At 36.1% G+C, this 26,900-nt stretch overlaps 1 protein-coding gene across 12 annotated transcripts in view; it reads left to right on the top strand.

Moving 5' to 3' along the window:
• The window catches only part of BIRC6 (baculoviral IAP repeat containing 6), a 227,928-nt gene that overhangs the window by 32,129 nt on the left and 168,899 nt on the right, over positions 1–26,900 (top strand). For all 12 annotated transcript variants that reach the window (XR_004678476.1, XM_035000880.1, XM_035000872.1 and 9 more), the window contains exons 4-10: positions 5,551–5,744; positions 8,435–8,546; positions 10,330–10,412; positions 14,184–14,406; positions 14,485–14,645; positions 19,788–19,846; positions 24,557–25,951. Coding sequence is in view for 11 of the 12 variants with exons in the window: in XM_035000880.1 (XP_034856771.1) it covers positions 5,551–5,744; positions 8,435–8,546; positions 10,330–10,412; positions 14,184–14,406; positions 14,485–14,645; positions 19,788–19,846; positions 24,557–25,951 (2,227 nt within the window). In the remaining variant the exon portion in view is untranslated. The remainder of the gene's footprint in view (positions 1–5,550; positions 5,745–8,434; positions 8,547–10,329; positions 10,413–14,183; positions 14,407–14,484; positions 14,646–19,787; positions 19,847–24,556; positions 25,952–26,900) is intronic.

Below are 26,900 nucleotides of genomic sequence, written 5' to 3' on the forward strand. Positions count from 1 at the left end.
CGTGTTATTACCTCTGAGGAGCTCTATGAGACTGGTTCTGGGAATGCTAAGTAAACAAAACACGGAAGACTAGAAGAATCAACTGCTGCCACCAGGTCCTGTGCTGAATCAGTGTTGACAGCAGTGACAAGTAATAGCCGGGGGAAGTCTTTTCCACCCTCATCATGCTTTCCAATTTCCATCCTGTATTCCTTTTGTCAGAACCTTACAGCCAGGAATCTGGCTGGGAAAGAAGAAATGCAGTTTGCAGAGTTCCAGCCTTAGGATGATAGGGAAGAGAAATAAAGGGTCAGGTCAGTTTGGAACTGAGAGATAATAGTTTCATAATTGGCACAGTGTACTCTTTGGCTACTCAGCATCTCCATACATACTTTCTGTGCATATTTGAACTTTTAATACAACAAAAATATTATGTTTTTACTTTTTACACATGAAGATTCCCTCTCCCCATCCCCAAAGTTGAGAGACACGAAGTTCCAATAGATATTTTACCTATCCCTAGGTGATACTAACTACTAAAATTTAGTTATTTTTAGGTCTCAACTGTTTAGGTAATAAAACTGTGCTACCTAAAGACTACATCCAGAATTCTTGCATAAAAGCGGTCTATATGTCTGTCTGCATCTGTGTATCTGGATGTGAATCTACATCCATCCATCATATGTAATAAGAAGGGGAGAAAATATTCATAGCTGCTATATCCCTCAGGTCTTTAATGGTCAAGAGGATATACTTGATAGTTACAACCTCCCTCTACTACCTATTTCATATTTGTCCTTAGCATTTCAGCTGTCAGTTGTCTTTGCATGGTGGAGTGACCCACCCAAGTCTTCACTTTTGCAAGATTTACACCCTCAGTGATGCTGTTTTAGTTTTTGTAATCACCTATTCACTTTTACTATTGGATATGGAAGGACTTAGAGGCACCCTAAAGGATCTCTTGGTTTCTTTCTTTCTTTTTTTTTTTTTAAGATTTTATTTATTTGAGAGAGAGAGCGCACGCACACAAGCAGGGAGGGGGGCAGAGGGAGAGGGAGAAGCAGATTATGACCTGAGCCGAAGGCAGACACTTAACCAATCGAGCCACCCAGTCGCCTTTCTTGGTTTCTAATTAAGTTCTCCTTGTCCCTATTAGTTAGCATCAATCCAGTTTCCCCTTGTCAGTTTTAATCATACCAATCAGCTGAATAACTGCCGCCTTTGCCTGATGATTCAGTGACAAGAGGAGCCCAATATTGCTGGGTAGCAGTCTCAACACATAATTCAATGGAACCATTGTACTCCTGGTGGAACACTCCTCCCTTGGGATGTAGGACCCCTAGAGCTTAAAGCTTGAAAAAAATCTTCAAATGGGGTATTAAGTGTAATAGCGACCCTATTAGGAGAAATTGTTAGGTGTTTTTTCTTGTTGTTTTGTTTTGATTCTAAGCATATTCATCATCCTATAAGGTAGAACCTCTCTTCCAATTAGTATTGAAAATGAGACTTCAGTAGGGCACTACACTTTTTTTTTTTGTCAGGCCAGCTCCTTCTGGATGATGACATGGTAAGACCAGTCAGTTTCATGGGCAGGAGCCCATTGCTGTGTTTTTCTTGTTTGTTTTGTTTAGTTTTGTTTTTTGCTTTGAAGTGCTTTCTTGGTCAGAAGCAAAGTTGTGTGGAATACCATGATAGTGCATAAGCCGTTCTCTTAGTCCATAGGCAGGGGTTTAATAGTATGGCAGAAGCATTTTAGGTAGAACAAGTAAATGCATATCTAGAACACATTTATTATAGTGAATACAAGTTGATGCCCAATCCATGGCTGAAGGAATCCAGTATAATCAACTTGTAATCAGATAGCTGGCTATTCCCCCTGGAAAATGGTGTGATATTGGTGGCTCAGCTTTGGTATCTGCTATTGGTAGATTAGGCAATCAGTAAAAGCTGTAGCCTAGTTAGTCTTAGTGAGGGGATGTTTGTGTTGTTGGACCTGTATTATCTCCATCTTTGTTGCCATGGCACTTTGCATACAGGTCCATTGAGCAAAGCGTTGGGAGTGGCTATGGAAAGAGGGTAAGTGACATTCATACAATGTGTATAATTTGTCCATTTCCTCTGAAGTAGATGTCTTTTGATGAGCATTTGTGTGACTCATGAATATTTTCCCAATCTGTTTATTTTGAGAGGTCTGTCCTTACACCTTTACCCTTGACTGCAGTCCTGATCTTTCCAAATGCCTGACCATCCAGCCAGAACATTAGCTACTGTCTGTTTATCATTGAGGATCTTTACTTATGGACAATTCTCAATCCAGACAAAGAGCACAGCCTCATATACTGGTTGAAGTTCTGCCCACTGAGATTTACCTTCCCCGCTGTCCTGATTGGGGTTGTAATGTTGCAGCCATCACTTTAGGGTGGTACCAGCCTGATGTGCAGAACCATCTGTACATCAGAGCCAAGGGTTTTCTTCCACAATTACCTCGTAAGGAGTTCTCTGTGAAGCCATCAATGTAGAATGAGAAGGAGGGATTATAACGAGAGTAAGTATTGTAGAAGTCTGAGTTACTTGCTTATTCAGCTTGTCCAAAACTGGCCTTTTGGACTTTCTCAAGACTGATCTCTTGTAAACCACTCAATGAAAAGAGACTTGTCTTTTGTTCCCAGTATTATGGTTTGGTGTGTCATACAACATATAGTTTACGATGGACAGCTCTGATCACACAGGCATTTTTTTTTTAAGATTTGTTTATTTTAGAGAGGGGGGAGGGGCAGAAGGAGAGAGAGAGTGCATCTCAAGCAGACTCCCTACTGAGTGCGGGGCCAAGGCGAGGCTCAGTCTCATGATCCTGAGGTCATGTGACCTGAGCCGAAATCAGGAGTTAGACGCTTAACCAACTGAGCCCCCCAGGTGCCTCTGATCGCACAATTATTTCATGGATTGGTATGAATTTCTGTCAGGGACTGAGAAGCCAGAAACTGTTCTGAAAAGAACAGTTATTTACAGGGGAGGTTGTGGCTTTACCCTAGCACTGTGCTAGTGATTGTCCCAGTTCAGCTTGCCAGACAGGCCTTTCAGCATCTTTACTTGCTGTACACACTTCCAGTGTCATTGTATATGCTCAGTGGTAAAAGTGGCAGGACGTCTTGTGGTTCAGCCAGGACCTGTTGCAGAGCTTCTTGTTCTGTGCCTATATTCTTTGATAATTGAGTTAGAGTAGCACATTCAGATATGTCGGATAGTGGGTCCAGAATCCAATTAGGCCCACCAAGCATTGTGCCTCTTTTTCACTATTTGCTTTTATAAGTTGTAGCAACTTGTCTTTCATGTTGGAGGAAATACCCTGACATGCTCAGACCACTGGACTTCCAGGAACTTAACAACGGTTGTAGTCTGAGTTTTTCTGGGCATTATTGATCCTCTCTGGCTTGCTGTGTCTTAGTAAGGCATGTAAGCTCCTTGCTACTTCCTCCTCATCTGGACCAGCCAGCGTGATGTTACAGTGTGTTACAGCATGATATAGTAGACCAGTGTGGTGAGCTGCGGATATTAAGTTGATTAAGATTTCTACAGACTAGATATGGTAAAGAACATGAGCAATAGTCCCAGGGTAGGACTGAAGATTGATTGTTACTGCCAGATAAAAGCAGTCTACTTTTGGATGGTTCTTAAAAATTAGTATAGAGGGGCACCTGGGTGGCTCAGTTGTTAAGCGTCTGCCTTCAGCTCAGGTCATGATCCCAGGGTCCTGGGGTCAAGCCCAGCGTCGGGCTCCCTGCTCCGCGGGAAGCCTGCTTCTCCCTCTCCCACTCCCCCTGCTTGTGTTCCCTCTCTCGCTGTGTCTCTCTCTCTCTCTCTCTGTCAAAATAAGTAAATAAAATCTTTTAAAAATTAAAATTAGTATAAAAAAAAGTATTTCACAGAACTGTAATTGCCTACCAGATATCAAGGGACTTGTTGATTTGCTTTAGTAAAGATACCTGGAATAGCAGCTGCAATTGAAGTCACGTGATAGTTTATAATCCAGTTTTTCTTTCAGATCCTTTTATGTTTTGCATAGGCCAAACAGGCCAGTTAAATGAAGGTGAGATAGTTTGAATTCTCCTGTATTTTTTAGATCTCTTATAGTGGTGTTAATCTCATAAATTTCCTCAGGAATTGTGGTTTTGCTCTGGTTTAGTAGGTTTGTAGAGAATGGAAATTCTAGGGGTTTCCGCTTGGCCCTTCTTCCTTTAATAGTTCTTAAAGAGGACTAGAGAAACAATGTGGAAATTTTTCTGGTTGCCTGTTTTATATCTCTTCCAGTTACGCTTTTGGGAACTGGACAAATAACTACAAGATAGGTACAGGGATCCACAGAGCTCACGGAAATAACTTTGGGCCAGAACTCTATTAACCATTTGACCATCATAAGTCCCTACTTTCACTAGTGGACCACAGTGATGTTTTACATCAGTTCAGTGCTGCTACTTTGTAAAGCCTGAAAGATCACAATATTTTCCATTTCCCAGTGGACAGTGACGCTAGTAGTGCATGTCTGCAGGGACCTTTGGGGAATGTTTGGAGTACGATTTACAGTGTATGATGGGGCATTATTGTAGTGCCCTTTCTCAAGGGGATTCAGGTAAGCGGCTCTGGATCTATGAATGGGTTAGTTCTAGGAACAAAATAAGAGGCTTTCATTTTCTTTGTCTCTATCACTCTCTCTCTCTCTAGCAATTCAAGTCGTGTTTCTGTCCAAAAGTTTTTCTAGTTAGATGGATGTTATAATTTAGTAGGCTGCCTAGAATGTACTAGACAGAATGGAAATCATAGGGTGAGCAGGGAAGGATATAGAAATGAAACTATTTTATAGACTTTATTTCTCCAGAAGAATAATACTTAGCATCTTTGCTTTCTAACTTTTAAAATAATTTTAATGTTAAATAATTGTAGTTAATATTTATTGAATGCTTACTGTATTAAACATTGTACCAGTTCTCACTTGAATTTTCATAAGAACATTGTGTGAGTAGGTATTCGTTTTTCCTCATATTGCAGAAGCGGGAGAATGAAATTAATTTGACCAGGGTCACGTAGTTGATGGTAAAGATGGTCTTGGAATCCAAGTCTGTGACGACAAGATCTGTGCTTTTCGTTACTCTGTGTATAGTGACAACAATAAATACATTAGGAGTCTGCGAAACTGAATTAAATCCTCATATGCCTACACATATGTACAGTATCACTACACTGTATAAGTACATTCTTATGAACAGAGAGTGCCTGGTTTGTGCTTAACGTTGTAAATGTGCTGGAGGAATATGAAAAATAATGGATGATTTTTGTTATCCTAAATTGTTGATACATATGTAAGAAGATGTGCTACCATCAGGTTTTAAGGTGTCTTTTTCTAATTGAGGTTTCATTTTTTTAAATAATTGTAAGAGCCTGCTTTAAATGATGAATTAATGGAGTAAACGAACTTGAGACTGATGAATAGTTCTTTATTTTATAATGTATAAGTTACAGTTTTGGTTTAAACTGTTGAGTACATTTTCCTTTGCTTACACTCCCAATTTATTTCAGTGGGCCACAGTTACATTTCATCTTCCTCATCATGTGTTGAAGTCCATTGCCAGTGCCATTGTGAATGAACTCAAGAAAATAAATCAAAATGTTGCTGCCTTACCTGTGGCATCCTCAGTGATGGACAGATTGTCTTACCTCTTACCTAGTGCTCGTCCAGAACTTGGAGTGGGGCCAGGCCGTTCTGTGGACAGGTATAACCTTGCTTATAAAGAGATGTTACAGTGAAATTGAATTGATTAGGTTTTTGGATTAACCAAAAATAACAAAAATTTAATTATGATTCAAAACGTATTTCAGAGTATTTTGGAAAACCATTCAGATTCTCATAAAAATAATGAAGTGAATTAGTACTTGAAGTGCTGTTAAACAATTTCTCTTGGTGCTTGGAAGGTATTTAAAGGGGTCATAAAACTGTTTTGAAAATTCCAGCTCCATATTTAGTAAATATTTGAGTCTACGTGAAAATATAATTATTCAATAGGTAAGAATTATTTTGTCTTGATGAAATTTTGTGACCTTTGAGATGAATTTTCATAAATTGAAAAGCTATGCCAGAACCTATGTATAAGAGCCATATATTATTTTCTACTTAAAAAAGGAAAAGAGTTAAAAAATCAATTAGGGCAATTTTGAATTAAGATTTTTATGCTGCCTGCCCTGGATTTAAACAGTGTATTACAGAAATCATACCTCAACCGTTATTTTCTTCAGTAGAGATTCGTTGAGGTCCTGCTTTGTATAAAACTTTGTAAAAAAGCCAATAGTAATATGTTCATTTAAAAAATGATTTGTTGTTTGAAATAATATTAGATTGGTTTTTTTTTTTTAAGATTTTATTCATTTTGAGAGAGAGAGCGAGCATGAGCGGGGGGAGAGGCAGAGGGAGAGGAAGAAGCCGACTCCCCATTGAGCTGGGGGGCTCAGTCCCAGGATCAGGAGATCATGACCTGAGCTGAAGGCAGATGCTTAACCATCTGAGCCACCCAGTTGACCCATAACATCAGATTCTTACCAAAAGTATAAAGTTTAGAAATGCTGTAATGAAATATTAAATTTAGCAGTTTTGGTAAGTTCACATTTGCCTTCCCATGTAGCATTTCACATTTTCACTAGATGTGAATTATAACTTCCTATGCTTTTTTTCTAAAGTACGTTTATAAATAGTACAGGCTGATGTTAGCAAAGCCCCTACTGAATATATTAACTTCTATTAAGTGTGGCTCTTATATTAGTTTGCGATACTTACTAGCTTAGCTCTTGGTGAACTGAGACTTTTGCTTGATCAGTTGCCTATTTTTTGTTGAGTGATTCTGTTATTATGTAAATAACTTCTGTTGGTTGTGTTAACATTTGGGAAGGGTTTTAATATTCTATAGTAACACTGCATTGTCTTGTCTCTTGGGCAAGTGTAGACTATCATTTTTAATCTACCGGGTGATAACGGGGTGTGGTTATCATTAAAATATTCCTTAGAAGATGTCTGGAGAGGGGGAAAATGTACCTGGAATAAGTATTTCTTTTCCTAGAGCTATGCCTATCTTGAGATTATAAAACAGCCCTTCAGAGCTATTTTCTTTGCAAATAGTAGCTGGGTTTCTAAAGAAATCTGTGTAATCTGTGGTGAATGTCTATTTTAGGAAATTCACTCACTGGATAGGATATTGTGTTTCTGGAGGTGTTTAAATGTCTCAAAATACTAATTTTGATGTAGTCTGTGGTAATTGTTTCATTAAGAATGAATGTAGGAACTTATGAGGACGTTCATGAACTTAGGTCTGTTGGAGGTTTGAGTTAGGGTCTGTTAGATGCTATTGCTCTTTTGTTTGGTAATATAAGTAAGTGGATGGTTTTCTGTCTGACACAGATCCTGAAGACATCTATAGCGTGTAAATGATAAGGCTTCTCTAATCCAACTTTGTTTTTTTCAAACCAGAACACAACTATGAGTTAAACCTAATAAGCTCACTAGCAGTATTATAGGAAATTATGTACTAATTTAGGGAAGAATTTAGAGAAAAGTATTTTTCTGGTCTCACTGTGATGACCTTTACCACTTTCTTTTTTTTTTTCCTTCCTTCCTTCCTTCCTGTTGTCATTTGCACTTTTGTGTTAAGAAGAGTAACCTTTGTCACCAGTCCTTTCTTTCTTGAAGCCATTTGGACTGTTTCTAAGTTTGGTATCATTCTTTAAAATAATACTTTAGATTGGGTGCCTGACTGGCTCAGTTGGTAGAGCATGCGGCTCTTGATCTTGGCGTCATAGCCCCACGTTGGGCATAGAGCTTACTTAAAAAAGTAAATTAAAAAAAATTTTTTTAAAACAACTCATTTAAAAAATACTCTAGGTTATAGGTTTACTCAGTGAGCTAATATACTTTAATATGAAAACATGTATGAAGATTTTCTATTTTTATAGTTCCCTGGAGAGTACAGCTTTCCTAGAAAAGGATTTCTCTGGAGAAAGAACAGAAAGAAAATAGCTTTCTACTTAAAAAAAAAAAAAAAAATTAAACTGGAAAATACTTTCTCGACATGGTTGAGATAAAACCACTTTGGTTATGGTTTTAGCCATTTATGCAAACTTGGGACATGATGAAAGCATATGACTCTGTCTTTATGTCTCTAGATTTTGTGTTTTCTGCTTGGTAATTATGTAACATTCGTTAATTTAATCTACCCCTAAAATTATCAGTTGTAGCCATCAATCAGGTTTCTTTTTCCCTATAGTGTTTAAGGGAAATTCCTAAAAGCGATCATTTTTAGTTTAAAATACACATTTGAACTTGGTCGTTAGACCATTCCCAGTTTTTGTTGATAATCCAGTAAAATTTTCCTTCAGTAGGATGCCTAATTTCGATTACATAAAGTATGTTTACTTGTAGATCGCTGATGTATAGTGAAGCTAACAGACGGGAGACATTTACCTCATGGCCTCATGTAGGCTATCGATGGGCACAGCCGGATCCCATGGCTCAAGCTGGATTTTACCATCAGGTAAAAAAGACTTAAAAAACATTTTTTTTTCAGTTTTTTTAGTCTTCAGTAAAATCATCAATATTTAATACTTTCTCAAGAACTTGATTTATGCAACCTCACTGTGTGCTTGTGTGTATGCATTTGTGTGAGTTTTGTTTTTTTCTTGTACCTTTGAATACTATTTCCTATATTATGTATTGTGTACAAAAAGGAAAAAAAATAGTTGTTACAAGTCAACTGAGTTAATGCTTCATATCTTTTTCCTCCAGAAGCCAGGCAGTATTCTTCAGATTTGCTTTTTGAAAAGTGTTCTCTTTGGATGTGTGTTTATTTTCACTTCTTGATTTCTACATTCCTAACAGAATAGTAGATACTGAGGGTAATGCAACAAAAGTAACACATTGCAGTTACTCCGGAAACTCTAATTTTGATTGGGATATAAATTACCCACATACTTCTGTATAACTGTAGAAGCAGCATTGAGGATGGTACAGTGCAACCTGAAGATATACTTTGAAGAACTGATTAAGAAATTGCACAGAAAGAGGAATGATTAGTCAAGGAAAATAGATTTATGTAGGAAAAGAGGAAAGTGTACAGTATAGGGATTCGTGTGACAAAGAGACGAGAGTGGGACATTATAGAGAGGTTCACTGAGCTAAAGTAGAGGGAAGTTAAGAAAAATGACTTCAGATGGGCATAATTACTAATTAAAGGAGGCTTAAACTGGGTAGCGTAGAATGGCTTACCACTGCTAAAGAATCTAAGCAATTTAATACATGTCAGTTTACATAAAGCATGCTTACTTAATTTTAGAATTCAACTAAACTTTGAAATACATTGAAGTAACTATTGTAAAGAGTCTGAAGAGTGATTATTCCTTAGTTATCTTGAAGTGTTCAGAATATCTTAACTAAAATTAAATCAGAAATTTATCTATATTTGACTGTTTTACTCACAGTCTTTCAGATTTCCAGCTGAAGATAGATTAGTTTGGAGGCTGGCTGATACTAGTATTACTGAAATTATTTTGTAACTTAAAGTTTGAATATGGACCATTTTTCCTGATAATTTATCTTCATTGCTACTTGGTGTCATTTCCTAAAACAGTATCTGTGAAGTGATGCCTTGGTATTTTTTCAGTTGAATTATTGTTCCTTGTATTCTATCTTTGCGAAGAGATCAAGTCACAGATTTTCTAGAATCTTCTGCCTGTGTTAAGGACGAATTATTCTTAATTTTAAAAAATATAAATGAATTTACATCTATATGCATAGTAGGTGCTAAGTAGAGTAAGTCCTCAAAAATATTAATGTTTGTTTTCAGAGCTATATTTTAGTTCAGATTTTGATGTATTATTTTATATATATGACATTTTGTCCTGTGTGATTAAAGAATATTACATGAATTAGGTTCTCTAGTTTGCTTTTCCTTTTTACTTGGCCTTTCTTGTGTGGTTGTATGATATTCAGTTTTTAATAATAAAATATGTTATACTCTATTTCCTTATATATTTAACTATTTCAGATACTTCAGTAATGCATTTAGAAGATGCTATTAGAGATTGAGTATGTGTGTGCCTCCATGTTTGATTTAGTGCTCATTTTTTGACGAAACACAGTTTTTCAAATAAAGTAGTAAATTTTTAAACATTTGGGCATTCACTGTATTTTTGGAATCAGTGTATAGGCGAATTGTCTTTTCCTCTGTGCTTTTTACCTAAGATTATGAACGTTTTTAGAAGAGTTTTTATTAAAAGGTTATTTTAATATTAACCTTTTCTGTCTTTATAAATTTGCAGCCTGCCTCATCTGGAGATGATAGAGCCATGTGTTTTACTTGTAGTGTATGTCTCGTTTGTTGGGAACCTACTGATGAACCTTGGTGAGTTCTAATTTTTCTGAATGTAATAGGCTAAGTTAATCCTATAAGTAGGCTTCTAAATTTTCTGTTTTTCATATTCTTGCCTTTTTCCATCTGTATTTTTGCCTTTGTCCTAAGAGAATGAAATAGCACTGTCTATGCTCTGTCACATCACTTGGCATGTAGTAACTAAGGTCTTGACTTCCTAAAATCTACATGGGAGAAGTGCCAAAGAATAGATGTAGGCCCTGAACCAGAAGGCTATGATAAATAAGTTGATACAACATGGTTAACTTCAGCAGTTTAATCTTGGTCAGTTGCAGGCAACCTGTCGGTAGGGAATCCACAGAGCAGAGCCTTATGATTTTACTTTTTTAACTTCGAAGTAATTTTAGGGAGTCTGTGGTAATTTTGAATTCTAATGGATGAAAGTTTAGAACTTGGTTAAACATTAGAGATCGTGTATTGAAACCTAATTTTTACAAATAACAGGCCAATTTATTAATAGAAATAGTAATAATAAGAGCAAATATTTATATAGTTCTACTTAACAGGTACCATCCTAAGTACTTTATATATTTTTAACTCGTTTAATTCTCATATTAACCCTATGAAATAGGCATTACTATCTTCATTTTATAGGAGGGATAGGAATTATTATCCTATTGTAAATAAAGAAAATAAAATTTGCCAAAGGGCATATGACTAATTAGTGATGGAGCAAGGATTTGTTTGTAGTAAAATTAGTTTGAGGTCTCTCAGTGTTAATCAGCTGTTGTGAATAGGGTGAACTAGCTAAAGCCTGTTGGAGTGTACATATGGATTCCAGCTTGCAGTGCGGTTTACTGTATGAAAAATTGAAGTTGCATCTATCTGTGGACTGAGAGTTGAACGTGTGCGGTTTCCAGTTTAGGTTAAGGTTCTGTTTGGAACTCAGTCTTTTCCCCTAGAAACTATTTATATAATATAGAAACCATTTTAACATGTATTTTTTAATTTCTCAGGCTGATCCTCAGTTATTTCAGCCATCCCTAAAAAATTATACCTTGACGTTATAGAATGTAACTTTGTTCATAAATATTTTTGGGGGAGGAAATTTATTCACATATTCAGTTTGGGCTGTCAAAACCTATCTTTTCTTGACATGGTGAGGGAATTGAGGATTCTATTTCTTCTTGCCCCAGGATTCAGGATTCCTCAAATTTAAGCAATTGGTAGTATCTCTGAGGGCTTTGAGGACACAGTGTTCTAAATGAATAGGAGGGAACAGGATTGAAGAGAGTTGGGAAGCTGAGCCTAGGTACCTCCTGAATCTGTAAGTGGGAAAAGAAGGAAGACTTGCAGGTGGACAATGGGACTCTCATATTTAAATGTTTGTCAGGATGGAATAGCCAGATAAAATGTGGTATGTTCATATAATCTACTATTGTCCAACAGTGAAAAGGAATCAATAGTTTGCTCTCTATTCTTCACCATCAGTAACTTTTAGTTACGTTATTGTGTCAAGAAGTTTATTGTAGGATGATTCATACAGTAGTACTTTTATTTAAATGAAAATTTTCTTACATGTACATATATATATATAAAAACATAAAAATATTTTAGAAGTATACCACTTAAATTCATAAAAGATGTTATTTGGAGGTGGGAAAAGAGATTACTGGGATTGGATATTGTAATTGAGTGGTATTTAGCTTTCTTTTATATAGTTAGGTGTCACTTGTATAAAAACAGTTTAATTAAAAAGTTAAAACTCAGGGAAGAAAGAAGGATGGAAAGAGGAAAATACCGTAGGATTTAGTTGGGAAGGGAATCCAGTCAAAATATGTGCTTGGGGGGACGCCTGGGTGGCTCCGTCGGTTAAGCGTCTGCCTTCGGCTCAGGTCATGATCCCAGGGTCCTGGGATCGAGCCCTGCATCGGGCTCCCTGCTCGGCGGGGGGCCTGCTTCTCCCTCTCCCATCTCCCTGCTTGTGTTTCCTCTCTTTCTGTGTCTCTCTCTGTCAAATAAATAAATAAATAAAATCTTAAAAAAAAAAAATGTGCTTGGGGGTGTCATGTAAAAACACTTATGTAAGACGTCTGCATATTGCAAATTGTCCAGGGTTTACATATGGATATAGGTAAGTCACAGGTGCCTTGTAAAAAGAAATATATACACCCTAAGGAATGGCATATTTTATAAGTACAGTTTTCCTTTCTTTGCCATGGAAATTAAAAAAAAAAAAAGTTCTTTTTTCGGTAGCAGCATCCTGACATTTCAAATAGTGCCTTGTAATTACAGCTAGTGAGAGTAAAAAAAAAAAAAAAAAAAGAATAACCAGAAAGAAAGTAGTCACAAAGTTGGAGACATAATTTTTAAAAAAATTTTATTAGGTTAATTACCATGTATTACATCATTAGTATTTGATGTAGTGTTCCATGATTCATTGTTTGCATATAAAACCCAGTGCTCCATTCAATACATGCCCTCTTTAATACCCATCACCAGGCTAAGGAGACATAATTTTTAAGTGTTAAAGTTGATCCTGCTTTCAATATTTGGGAAGATTTTTAAAGTCATTATACTAGTCTTGAGAATTCCTAGTGTTGTATTTTTTATTAAACATGTTAGAATTTTCTAAGTAAAGAAATTTAATGTTTCTTTTTGCTCATTAATCATTTATGTGAAAGAAATAATGTACAGTCTATGAATATTATCTTTCTGTGTTACTTTGAAAAGAGACTTTGTTTAGAAGTTATTTAGCTGGTCTGGTCCTGTAGTGAATGTATAAGATGTATTTCTGTGTTCTTAATATAGGTCATTTTATCCATACTCTGTAGATCTTTTTGCTTTCAGATCTTTACTAAAAAGTTTTTTGTGATATGAATGACATTTAAGTTTTTATTATATGTCATTTACAGTTGTGGCCACTGATAAATACAGATAGGCATATAATTATATATAATTAATTTTAAAAATAGCTGTAGAGAGATATCTTTGACATGTAAAAATTGTATATATTTAAAGTGTACAACTTGCTGTTTTGGTATATATAAAAGATCACCACAGTCAAGCTAATTAATATATCCATCATCTGTACAGTTACCACTTGGTGTGTGTACATGTGTTAAGATCTAATTTAAGACATATCCTCTTCTCAAATTTCAGGTATATAATAAAATATTACTAGCTATTGTCACCATGCTGTACCTTTATGGAGAGTTTTTTTTTTTTAATTTTTATTTCTTAAAGATTTTATTTATTTATTTGACAGAGAGAGAGACAGCCAGAGAGGGAACACAAGCAGGGGGAGTGGGAGAGGGAAAAGCGGGCCTCCCGCGGAGCAGGGAGCCCGATGCGGGGCTCGATCCCAGGACCCTGGGATCATGACCTGAGCCAAAGGCAGACGCTTAACCGACTGAGCCACCCAGGCGCCCCCCTTTATGGACAATTTTAAACCGAAACAAAGTAGTTACTTATTTACAGTTGTAGGAAACTGTGTGAGGAAATACCAGACTTTACACAATTTTATCAGTATGTGAATATAGTATAAATTATACTATAGCATTTTTGTTTCATCAGAGACTGATTTTATGTGTAATCCATTAAAGGGAATAAAATCTACTACAGTGAGGGGTTGAATATGTTAGAGTGATCTTGATAGGATTGAATGAAGTAGCATTTGAGTCTTTTTAATAAATCATACTTTGTTTTTTAAAAAAGAAAAGATGATCCTGGAGTTCTGTTTTAATCCACAGACTTGACAGCTTTGTTGTTCAGTAAACCTTTCCTTCCTTAATCTGTGTAAAGGTCTGAACACGAGAGACACTCCCCAAACTGCCCGTTTGTGAAAGGTGAGCACACACAGAATGTGCCGTTGTCCGTCACTCTCGCAACAAGTCCTGCACAGTTTCCCTGTACTGATGGAACTGACAGAATAGCTTGCTTTGGGTCGGGAAGCTGCCCTCATTTTCTAGCTGCTGCAACAAAACGAGGAAAGATCTGCATATGGGATGTTTCCAAACTTATGAAGGTATGTTTTAATTTTGAAGTAACAGATTAGTAATTGAGCAAAAAATCAGTCTTAAACTTAGGATTTTCATTCGTTTAGGTGCACTTGAAGTTTGAAATTAATGCATATGACCCAGCAATTGTACAACAGCTTATTCTGTCGGGAGAACCAAGCTCGGCAGTTGAATCAAGGAGACCAACTTTGGCGTGGCTGGAGGACTCCTCTAGCTGCTCAGACATACCAAAATTGGAAGGAGATAGGTATGTGAATTTTTTTTAGTGGCATTTATAAAAGTTATGTGTTTTCCTAAATTTTATATTCTCTTAATTCTAATTAAAGGGGCAGAAAAAATTATTAGTTCAAAAGAGTAGAGAACAAACATTTAATTATAATATCTGAAGGAGCTGTGTGATACTTGAGAAAAATTTTCATTCAGAAATGCCATCGTCTGTAAAATGTACTTTATTTTCTGTCTCAATCTCTGCCAGTTAGAAATAATTGGTGCACTGAAAAATAAAGTCTAATGAAACAGAATCCTTGGATTAAACTTATTTTACCTTTTTCTAAATCTTTTCCTAGTGCAGTTGAACCAAATGATTTTGGTTTCCACTTGTTTTCATTAGCACCTCAAATTGTAGAAGTGCTAATGAATAGTGAAATAACCCGTGGCTAGGCAAGATGACCTGATTATTTAAAACAGTTTATCAGTAGTCAGCAATGAGTTGAGGCATGATAATTATTGCTGTAGAGACATTTTGGTAAAATTGTTGTGTTGGATTCTTTTCCTTTCAGCTTTTCTGACAGTCTTGATTTCTGTAGCTGTATTTGATCTGTGTGGGGGTTGGAGAGTCAAAGTATAATTCTACTTTACCCACTTGTCTCCCAAGACACTGCAGTTGTAACTCTGAACTGGGCTAGGATTATAGAGCAACATGTGCAGTATTCTCAAGCAGACAGAACGAAGGGTTCCAAAAACCACTCACCTTGTCTCAAGCAGTAGAAGCTACTCCTTTTTAAAATTCTGAAGGTAGCAGTATGAAATGGAGCCTATAACTGTGATCAGATGTCCTGATGCTGAGGCGATCTGTCATTTCACTTGCAGGGGCTTCTAATGTTACTGATGTGCGATAGACGTTATACCACAGCCAATGTGATTTAACAATATTTTACTTCACAGTCTCTTTGGTGGCATGTACTTTCATTAAGAACTAACATAAAACTTAGGGTGCCTGGGTGGCTCAGTCGTTAAGCGTCTGCCTTTGGCTCAGGTCATGATCCCAGGGTCCTGGGGTCGAGTCCCACATTGGGCTCCCTGCTCGGCAGGAAGCCTGCTTCTCCCTCTCCCACTCCCCCTGCTTGTGTTCCCTCTCTCGCTGTGTCTCTGTCAAGTGGATAAATAAAATCTTAAAAAAAAAAAAAAAAAACCTAACGTAAAAATTAGTGCAAATTGTTTCATTAATGGAATTAATGGAAAATTCACAGTATAGTAGTTGGGAAGGTTACCTCTGTCTAGTCTTTCTTGGTAATAAGATGAATAAATTATGGGTACGTAAATGAATGTGGCCTGAGCTCTGAAACAGACTGAATTAAAGCTTCGTGGCTGTTCTCAGTTATTATAAAATCTGTGTGAATAAATTCCCAGCTTGATGGAAAAGCAGGTGGCCTGCTCTCTGACTTTTGATCACATTTGTCAATTGGACTAGAAAGTTAAGTGTGCTTGAGCTCTGTGATTTTCTTAGAAGTTAGTGAAAAATTAATAGAAGATAATGAAATTGGTATGTGCTTCTGAGCACTGATTTAATTAAATTTATTTTTTTTTAAAGATTTATTTACTGGGGCGCCTGAGTGGCTCTGTTGTTAAGCGTCTGCCTCCGGCTCAGGTCATGATCCCAGGGTCCTGGGATCGAGCCCTGTATCGGGCTCCCTGCTTCGTGGGAAGCCTGCTTCTCCCTCTCCCACTCGCCCTGCTTGTGTTCCCTCTCTCACTGTCTCTCTCTCTGTCAAATAAATTTAAAAAAAAAAAGATTTATTTACTTATTTTAGAGAGAGAGCACAAACAGGAGGGGTAGAGGGAGAGGTAGAGAGAATCTGAAATGACTCTGCTGAGTGTGGAGCCCCATCCTGAGATCACGACCTGAGCTGAAACCAAGAGTCGGTGCTTAACTGACTGCGCCACCCAGGTGCCCCTGAACACTGATTATAGTTAGAACTTTCGTCTTGGAGTTTTGTAATTTGGGGATTAAAAATTGAATCAAGGGCGCCTGGGTGGCTCAGTTGGTTAAGCGACTGCCTTCGGCTCAGGTCATGATCCTGGAGTCCCGGGATCGAGTCCCGCATCGGGCTCCCTGCTCGGCGGGGAGTCTGCTTCTCCCTCTGACCCTCCTCCCTCTCATGCTGTCTCTCATTCTCTCTCTCGCAAATAAATAAAATCTTAAAAAAAAAAAAAATTGAATCAAGACGTACTTTTTAAGATTACACACATGCGCACACACACACTTAGGTAAAATGTACATTTTCAGTAAACACCCAGTATCTTAGGTGGACAGGTATTATGTTGGGGTAGTGTGCTGGAGTTGAGATATAAATATCTGCGTGCTTTTAAGAGGTAGTCTTTCCAGGGTCAAAGGACTCTTTTCTGCTAAGATAGTGAAGTGAATCATACAGAAAGAGTACTCTTAAGTTGGGGAGGTAGGAGGAAGGTGAAGAGGTAGAACTTCCTCTCTAACCTCAGTTTCCCTCTCTTGCTTTCCCTCCCCCCAAAGGTAGCAGGATTTCTGTTGCATTGGTAGTGAATATACTGAACCAAACTAATACTGATTTTGTGGCGTAATATACAATATATTTGTTTTAAAATACACTGTGTGAGTTTCATTAGCTCAAAGAATAGTATGTTAATTGAACAAATTAAAACTTAGCCAAGAAACTTAATTAGCAGTATAGTTTGCTTATGGATTGTTTATGACCATTTCTACTTGAAAGATAACATTTATCTTTGTTCTGAATTTATTCAGGGAAGAATATTTGGGAAGGAAGATTATTTATTTGGGAACACATTTAATTTAAATGAATTAACATTTTTGTCTCATTTTATATGTTATATTTTTTAAATTGGTAAATAATTTCCTGCTTTTAACTTTGAACTTGTTTATGTAGTATTGATATATCAAAGCTAAAGTATGCATGTGATAACTAGTGTATCTTCAGTTTTCAAAAATAGATAATCCTAACTTAAAACTTATTCATAATATCCTATTTAATTTGCATTTTTTTTACTCTGCAAAAGGTTTTGCATATGTAAAAGGCTTTAATAAATCTAGTGTCTGTTATAAACCTAATGCATGCTTAACATAGAAAAATTGGACAATACAGAGAAGTACCTTGAAGAAACGTAGAGTACCCATAATCATGTTGTCCAGTTATGTTAACATTTATATATATAAATTTTTTAATGTGTACTTATGTGTTTTTTTAACCCATATTTAAGAGTTTTAAGGTATAGTTATACATCATAAAATTCACCCTTTTAGTGTACAATTCAGTCATTGAACTTATATGATTTTATTATGTAATGGTATGAGAATTTTTCTATCAAATTTTTTGAAAAAAGATTGTATTTTGAAAAACTTTAGAAAGAACTTTTGTTTTTCCAGTTACGGTGATTATCTGGCAACTCTTTGTAACATTATTTGTAATTTCATATCAAGACACCTTGATTTCCTTCTTTAAAATATACAACTACCTGGGGCGCCTCAGTGGCTCAGTCAGTTAAGTATCCAGCTCTTGATCTCAGCTCAGGTTTTGATCTCAGGGTCGTGAGTTCAAGCGCTGTGTTGGACTCTACACTGGGCGTGAAGCCTACTTAAATAAATAAAAATAAATAAAATAAAAAATAAAATATGTAACTACTTTATTTAACCTTTTTTCCTTATAGCTGGGTAATAACTTGGTTTTCTTTTAATGTGAAAACCCATACTTGAAACCTCTTGTGTCTTCATGGTTTGGAGTTCTTTATTCTGGATAATTCCCAATGATTAATATTTCCTCTTGGGATTTATTTTTCCAAGTATCTTTATTATTTCTCTGAAATCAGCCAGTTAGCATTTAAATAGCTTAAGGCTAATTAGCAGCTGATCTTGAACTTTTGCATATTTTTTTGGTTGTTTTAAATCTTTTTTTTTTTAATTTGACAGAGAGACACAGTGAGAGAGGAAACACAAGCAGGGGGATTGGGAGAGGGAGAAGCAGACTTCCCACCGAGCAGGGAGCCTGATGCGGGGCTCGATCCCAGGACCCTGGGATCATGACCTGAGCCAAAGGCAGACGCTTAATGACTGAGCCACCCAGGCGCCCCTTTTTTGTTGTTTTAAATTATAGCACAGAATTGTTTTATGGACAGTTTCCACTTGAAAAACTTAAAACACAGAAATTTGTCAAAAATGTCTCACCAAGCCCTGCCCCTGCCCCATATTTCAAACATTTTTTTTTAACAGAGATTACTAACTTGCATTTCATTTAAAATTACTTAAGTGCCTCATTATTTCATCTGTAAGTGAAATACGTTGTTTCAAAAAGGGAGTTAATATTTTCTTTCTTTCCTTCAAAATATATCTTTTAATTTTTTTAATTGAGGTCATCAGAATTTTAGAACTGCTGTAGACATGCTGATAGAGTACTGACACAGTCTCATATTGTGCTAGAGTGATCTTTTATTACATTTTGTTCTTGTTTGCTAACAGATGAGAGTGAGGATAAAGATGGATGCAAAGAGGGAGGCTGGCAATTTCTTGACTATCTGAGTGAAGAGTCAAGGAGGGACATCCTCTCCTCTTAATCCCTAACTTCTGAGTTGTAATGGTTTCCCTGCTTGTCAAGGAGTTCTTATTACCCCTTCCAAAACAAACAGAGCAAACGCAAAAATGAAATGCGTGGGTGTGTGTGTGTGTGTGTAAACGTGTACATATACACGTATTTATATAGCTCTTTTATTTGATTTTAGGACAACTTTCCTGAATTCAGTAATACAGTAGTTATTAAAATTTTACTACCTGAAGCTTGTACTTGATTTTATTAGCTGCTTCTCTCTTTTATCTGTTTATTTACCTGACTCTTCCCAGTCACACCTTAACAGTCTTCAGATCCCTACAAATTTTAATATAGATTCTTAGAGGTTTCCACTTTCTGTTTCAGACAGATACTTATTTCATGATTTTAAGGTAATCCAATACCAGCATTGTCAACTGGTTATTATCTCAGACTATTTATATGTCATTTAAGCGAGTTTTAATAGTTTTGTATGATACTTATATTTGAGATGCAGAGCAGTGGTTGTTGTAACTTTTTTTTGTCTCATAATATGCATACCTTTTTTTGAAATTCAAATTATTTTTTACTTTGTCTTTAAGTGATGATTTACTGGAGGATTCAGACAGTGAAGAGCATTCCAGATCAGATTCTGTGACAGGTATGTTAAAAATGTCAGATAATCTCTTGTTTAAATCCTTGCATTTATACAGTTATAGGTAAAGCTAAATATTACTTAATTCTAAATTTCTTAGTTAATGCAAACTCTACATTTTCACTAATATACACAGAAAACTCAAATGTTAAACATTAGAGATCTTGAATTAGTATATGTAGAGTCCCATACTTAAATTTTAAATGGTATGTATTTGAGCCAAACAAGTTAAAGTTTTACTAAATTTTTGTCACAGATGTCAAGGAATACACATTAAGCCCTTCAGAATGTGTTCAGTTTATTTGCATAATTTATTCTGTTGTTAAATAAAAGTAATACTGAAATTAAGGTTCTTTATCCCCAAAATAAAACAGGTAAAGAGAGAATAAATTTTAAAGTATAAAATCATAGACATTAAGGCATCAAGTAAGTGCTTCCTCACTCATTATCTTATGAAATGTTAATGGTGAAAGCATGTGCTTCAGATTTTAATGTAGTTTTGTAAAAGGCAAGGCTAATAGTACATCTCAAAATAGTTTTTCAATATCAGAATTCAAATTCTTGTCATTTTATTATAGGCTGAATGCATTTCCCAATACATGAAAGAGTTATGTTAACATGTGTTAATCAGAGTTTTGGGGACTGATTAAGATAAAAATAATAGTACCTGGGAAGTAGCCAATAGTTTAAAAAAGTGACTGGTACTAAATTGCGGCTCTTCTGTAATGTCCTATTTCAGGAACTGAGGGCATATAGAACTTGTTAAATCTCTGGGGGAAGAGACACGACTTTGTATAGTACAGTTGTCAAAAATTAGAGTGAGTATAGAATAGCACGTGCTCTCTAAATTCTAAATTGTCATGAAATTTTTTTAAAGCCCCCCCAGACAACGCTAGACTGATTTGGAGTTAAACCTTAGTTGTCTTTTGAAGTAGTTTTTAGCAATGAAAAAAATTTTAAAGTAGGAAGATGACCTGAATAATTTACAAATGTATAATTAGCTCTAGAAAAATAAAGAATAGATTCATTTAAAAAAATTAGTCTGATGAAGGTAATGCTCCTTCATCAGAAAAGGGCTACAATTGCATTTTCTTAATCTGGGAAAGAATAATAAACTGGTCACAGGTTACCTGGAGACCTGGTTAGAGCTTGAATTCTTCTGCTAATTCACTCTTTGGTCTTGTCAAGTCACTTAAACTCTCTGGGCCTCAGTTTTTCCTTTGTAAAGTGAAGTGTTTGAGCTCAGTGTTCCTTTTTTCTGCTCTTAAAGTTTTTGATTCTAACCATAACCTTTCCTTTGTATGCTGTAGCTTTGCTCTTTTCTCTGGGTCCAATAATCTCAGTAGGTATTTTTGTAATTATAGTATCTATCTTTGGTCTATTTCTTTATCCCTTTCCTACTTTTACCTTTCTCATCTATGCCTAGTTGCTTTTTCACACTTCCTTTAGATACTATAGCCCTGTTTATCTCACTTCCCGGTATCTAGAAAGTCACCATGTATTTTTGTTGGCTTTTTCTGTGATACATATTTAGGGTAGGGGTTGTTGTCCTTATGTAGTATTAAAAGGTAGCTATGGAAAGAGAAAAAAATTCTTCTAGTTCAGAATTTTTAATTCCCTCCTTTTAGGACTTACAAGTAGTTCATTCATTTGTAGTAAAATAGGGATAGTAGTCCACCTCACTCGGGGTTTCGCTTTCCACGGTTTCAGTTACCTTAGGTCAACTGTTATCCTGAGCAGATAACCTAGTAGCAGAATGCTAGGACACAATGCCTATGTCATTCACCTCACTTCATCTCATCGCATAGGCATTTTATCTCACATCATCACAAGAAGAGTGAGTACAGTATAGTAAGATATTTTGGGAGAGAAAACACATTGACCTAACTTTAATACAGTATATTATTATAATTCTATTTTATTATTAGATATTGCTGTTAATCTCTTACTGTGCCTAATTTGCAAATTAAACTTTATCATATGTATGTATACAAATAAAACCTAGTACATACAGAGTTTTGTGCTGTCTGCAGTTTCAGGTGTCCACTAGGGGTTCTTGGAATGTATCCCCTGCCTATAAAGGGGGGGGGTGGACTACTATATCTTCTAAGTTAATTCTCTTACATTGGTAGTTCATTGGCGAGTTTATGGAGGCTCGTGATATGAATGGGAAATGTGTTCTTTTCCTGAAGTATCTAAAGTAAGTCATAGATGCTATTTCAAAATTTACATTTACTAACTCTAGGTGATTCCCGTCAAAGTGAATGATACAGTCTGAAGAATTACAGAATGTATTTCTTAACTAAGAGACTTTTACCTGTTTTTCATTTGAAGGTTATGGCTTTTGAAAGTATCTAGATGATGTCAGAGAGAAAAGTTTGGTTTTGGGGCCAGATAACCGAATTAAGGATATATTTGCTTCTTGTGAAGAGTGGGAAGAGTGTTTGACAGGAGATTGAAGGAGGGTACAAATTGAAATTTCTTAGTTTTAGAAAAGTGCTTAGGTAAAACCTAGTTGCTCACCTCAGGAAGTTTGGCCGATAGAACTGCTGGCTGACACTACCTAAGTAAGCAGAGGAGAGAAGGGTTTCCCAAAATGATTATCTGGAGAATACTGTATTGCAGTCTGTTTATAGCTATATTATATAAAAACTTGTTTTGTAGTCCAGTAGGTTTGGGAAATTCTGAGATAAGAATACAGATTTCCTTACTGCAGTATTTGACAGTTGTCATTGTGCTTTGTCTGTCCTCTGAAGTAGAATGTACAGCATAGGCTGTTTCTTAGATGTTACTTTGTTGGGAAAAAGCAGAGTAATAATGCCACTTGTCATGCTGCCCGTCTTAATGAATAGCCCCACTTTCTGTGCCATTTACTTTGAATATTTCTTAAATGTGTGTTAATACATGTAATTTGGGGTTATTTTGTTTTTAACCTCTATATACATACACTAACGTTTTTTCCTGGCAATTTCTGACCATAACTAAAAAAAAAAAAACACACACACATTAGAAAAATCATTTATATAAGTTTCAGTTTAGTCCAAAAGATAGTTGAGCATCCTTAAGATTTATTACAGTGTACTATATGGTATCAAAATCTTACTGTCAACTTTTAATTTCAAATCTAAATTAGTAGAGTTAATATATATAACTAATGCATGGCAGTATAGACAGACTGCATGTGAACGTAGCCAAACGAGTGGTTGTGTAAATGAACAGCTTCATTAGGACAATTAAACTGTTGAGTGTGTAATTACAATTTTCTTCCATTTAACTAGAAATGGTTTCAGTTTTAGGTCATAATAGCAACATTATTTGAATTAAGAAGATTATCCTCAGAAAATGGGAAATTAGAGGTAGAGCTGCCAGTGAGCATTTTAAAGAAATAGTTAACGAAATAGTTAACAGAAATGGTGTGAACAGAACTTTCAGTACGTGTTAAGTATATGATGTTCCATGAATCTCAGTTGCACGTTACTTGGGCAGCTTTCAAACTTTCATGCAGTTTCGAGTTATATTTATTTCTTTTACTCTTCGGTATTTTTCTTATCTAAAATCATAAAGCCAATTCCAGTGCTTTTTTTTTTCCATAAGAAATACTTAGACATTGGGACGCCTGCGTGGCTCAGTTGGTTAAGCGACTGCCTTCAGCTCAGGTCATAATCCCAGGGTCCTGGGATCGAGCCCCACATCGGGCTCCCTGCTTGGCGGGAGGCCTGCTTCTCCCTCTCCCACTCCTCCTGCTTATGTTCCCTCTCTCGCTGTCTCTCTCTCTGTCAAATAAATATTTAAAATCTTCAAAAAAAGAGAAATACTTAGACATTATTGTTGCTAATAATGTTGTTGTTGACTGATAGTATTTTTTGCTATTGAGAAAGAAACAAATTGGTTCAGACTTTCAGTTCAATATCAAGAGATTATACCTGGTTTAGGGGTTGAGTGACATCTGTTGCAAGGTTTTGTGTAGACAGACGTGGTATTTTTGGAGCACTGAGACTGAGAAATGACTTTTGTACTCTTTGTAAGGGGACAGCACACAGTGGACAAAAGATCATAAGGGGTAATGTAGTTAACTTTAAATGAGCTATAAATTAGCAGATAATGCAGAAGATGCTTTATGCTTCACTTTAAAATGGCAAATTTTGGGAACTTTTCCTTCCTAGTTATAATTTTTTTCTAAGCTGAGGTTAGAATTACATTGCGTACTATGATAATCAACTGATAATTAGCATGGTGGGGTAGGAGAGAGGAGAGCATGCTATGACTTCTTCTAAATGGTAAAAGAAGGGGAACTGACAATATAATCATGTTTCATGGATATTCTATAAAGTGCATAAGTGATAGTTATAGTGGTATTGAATGTTTTTTGGTTTAGAATTAAAGGACAGAAATTCTATATTTTGATACTAATAATGTCTTCATTCTTTAACCATTCTCATAAATTAAAAAGGGTGGGGGAGGGTTGCTCATAAATTGCCAAGAGAATATATTCTGAATTGAAAATGATTTTGACTCTCTTGAATACGTCAGTGGTTTTTCTGAGTAGATTTACCTCAGATTTGATTAACTTCCCTTTAAAATACTTTAATTTCTTCCTCTTATGTAATTATAATGCACTGATTGGATGAGTAAGAAAAGTAACGAAAGCGTTATACTAAAGATTCGTGATTTGCCAATCTCAAGGCCAATTCTAATGAATATTGTTCCTTTTCGAAGGGCACACATCACAGAAGGAAGCCATGGAAGTGAGCCTTGATATAACAGCACTCAGCATTCTGCAGCAGCCTGAAAAACTTCAGTGGGAGATTGTGGCAAATGTGCTTGAAGATACTGTTAAGGATCTTGAAGAACTTGGGGCAAATCCTTGCTTAACAAACTCTAAGAGTGAAAAGACAAAGGAAAAGCACCAGGAACAACACAACATTCCCTTTCCATGTTTATTAGCTGGAGGTTTATTAACATATAAATCTCCTGCTACCTCACCCATTAGTAGTAATTCTCACAGGTCACTGGATGGTTTAAGCAGAACTCAGGGTGAAAGTATATCAGAACAAGGGTCAACTGACAATGAATCCTGCACTAATTCAGAGTTAAATTCTCCTCTGGTAAGGAGGACTTTACCCATTTTGCTTCTTTATAGCATCAAGGAATCTGATGAGAAAGCAGGAAAAATATTTTCACAGATGAACAATATAATGAGCAAAAGTTTGCATGATGATGGTTTTACAGTTCCACAGATTATTGAAATGGAGCTGGATAGTCAGGAGCAGTTGTTGTTGCAGGATCCTCCTGTGACTTACATTCAGCAATTTGCAGATGCAGCAGCCAACCTTACCTCTCCAGATTCTGAGAAGTGGAACTCTGTGTTTCCCAAGCCTGGGACTTTGGTTCAGTGCTTAAGGCTGCCAAAGTTTGCAGAGGAGGAGAATCTTTGTATAGACTCCTTAACTCCTTGTGCTGATGGAATTCATTTGTTGGTAGGACTGCGGACATGCCCTGTTGAATCCTTGAGTGCAATAAATCAAGTAGAGGCCTTGAATAATTTAAATAAATTAAACTCTGCACTATGTAATAGACGGAAAGGTGAGCTGGAATCAAATCTTGCTGTAGTGAATGGTGCAAATATTAGTGTAATCCAACATGAATCACCAGCAGATGTACAAACTCCTTTGATAATTCAGCCTGAGCAGAGGAATATTAGTGGTGGATATTTAATACTTTATAAAATGAATTATGCCACTCGGATAGTGACTTTAGAAGAGGAGCCAATAAAAATCCAACATATCAAAGACCCCCAGGACACAATTACCTCGCTCATTTTGCTTCCACCAGATATATTGGATAATCGAGAAGATGACTGTGAGGAACCTGTTGAGGAAATGCAGTTAACCTCAAAGAATGGCATTGAAAGAGAAAAAAAGGCTGATACTTCTACTCTTGGACACCTGGTAATAACCACTCAGGGAGGATATGTAAAAATATTAGATCTTTCAAACTTTGAAATTTTGGCCAAAGTGGAACCTCCCAAAAAGGAGGGCACTGAGGAACAGGACACATTTGTTTCTGTCATTTACTGCTCGGGCACAGACAGGCTGTGTGCATGCACCAAAGGTAAGCTCTTGGTTTGTTTGGTTCTCCTACAAATCTTATAAAATGAGTGTATATGGCATTCATTTATATGCATACCTAGTATGAATTTTAGATCCATATAGATGGAGAGAAATTTATTTTTTTTATAATGAAGCGGTAAATCTTTCTACTGTTTTAACTTTTTAAAACTTTTTTCTACTGCCCTAGGTAAGGATTCTAATTGTAAATAAGTTAATAAGTCTCTCAGAAAGTATCTTCTCTGCTTTAACCTCAAGAAAATAACCTGCTGTTGTTTCTGTGAGTCCTGACTCTGCATCTGCTCAAATTTGTGGCCTTGGGCAAGTTACTTTAAACTCAGTAAACCTTTGTTTATTTATAGACGAGGATAAAAAGGCCTGTTATCAGGCTTCTTAGAATGAAATGAAATAATGTATATAACGTTTTTGGCACAGAGTATATATATTGGTCATTATTTCCTCCTGAAATAAAAATATTTAGCGAATGAATACTAGTTTTGCCAAATAAATTTTTCTTTTCTGATTTATTCCTGACCTTTGGCTAATGGTTGAATCAGCTTTGCAACATTTGAGGCCCCTTACAGAGTAACACATAGTGTGCATTTTTCCTCCTACTTTTCTTATTATATATTTTAAGTTGGAAAGATAAAGCAGTTTTTGAAACGGATTACTGACAATATCAGGCAAAATGAGTAGTCTTATTGATAGTTTAGTAGGAATTTAGGGTCAGGAGGTATTTGAAGCCCAGGTAACTATAACCAGTGCTTGGGAGAAGACCTGGGTGTGAGGAGAATCATACATCTCATTTGTGGTTCTTGGGAGGAATTAATCCGAGTTTTTCCTCACTTTAAAAGATTGCAAGAGTTTGGCCAAGAAGAGTAGTGGTGAATGTAGTGGTTCAGATTGCCTTCTTTGAAATACATCTAGTGAAATAAGGGGAAGAAAAATCTTCA

Source organism: Mirounga leonina, unplaced genomic scaffold, assembly GCF_011800145.1.
Source record: "Mirounga leonina isolate KUSES-001 unplaced genomic scaffold, KU_Mleo_1.0 Mir_125, whole genome shotgun sequence".
Taxonomy (NCBI): Eukaryota; Metazoa; Chordata; class Mammalia; order Carnivora; family Phocidae; genus Mirounga; species Mirounga leonina.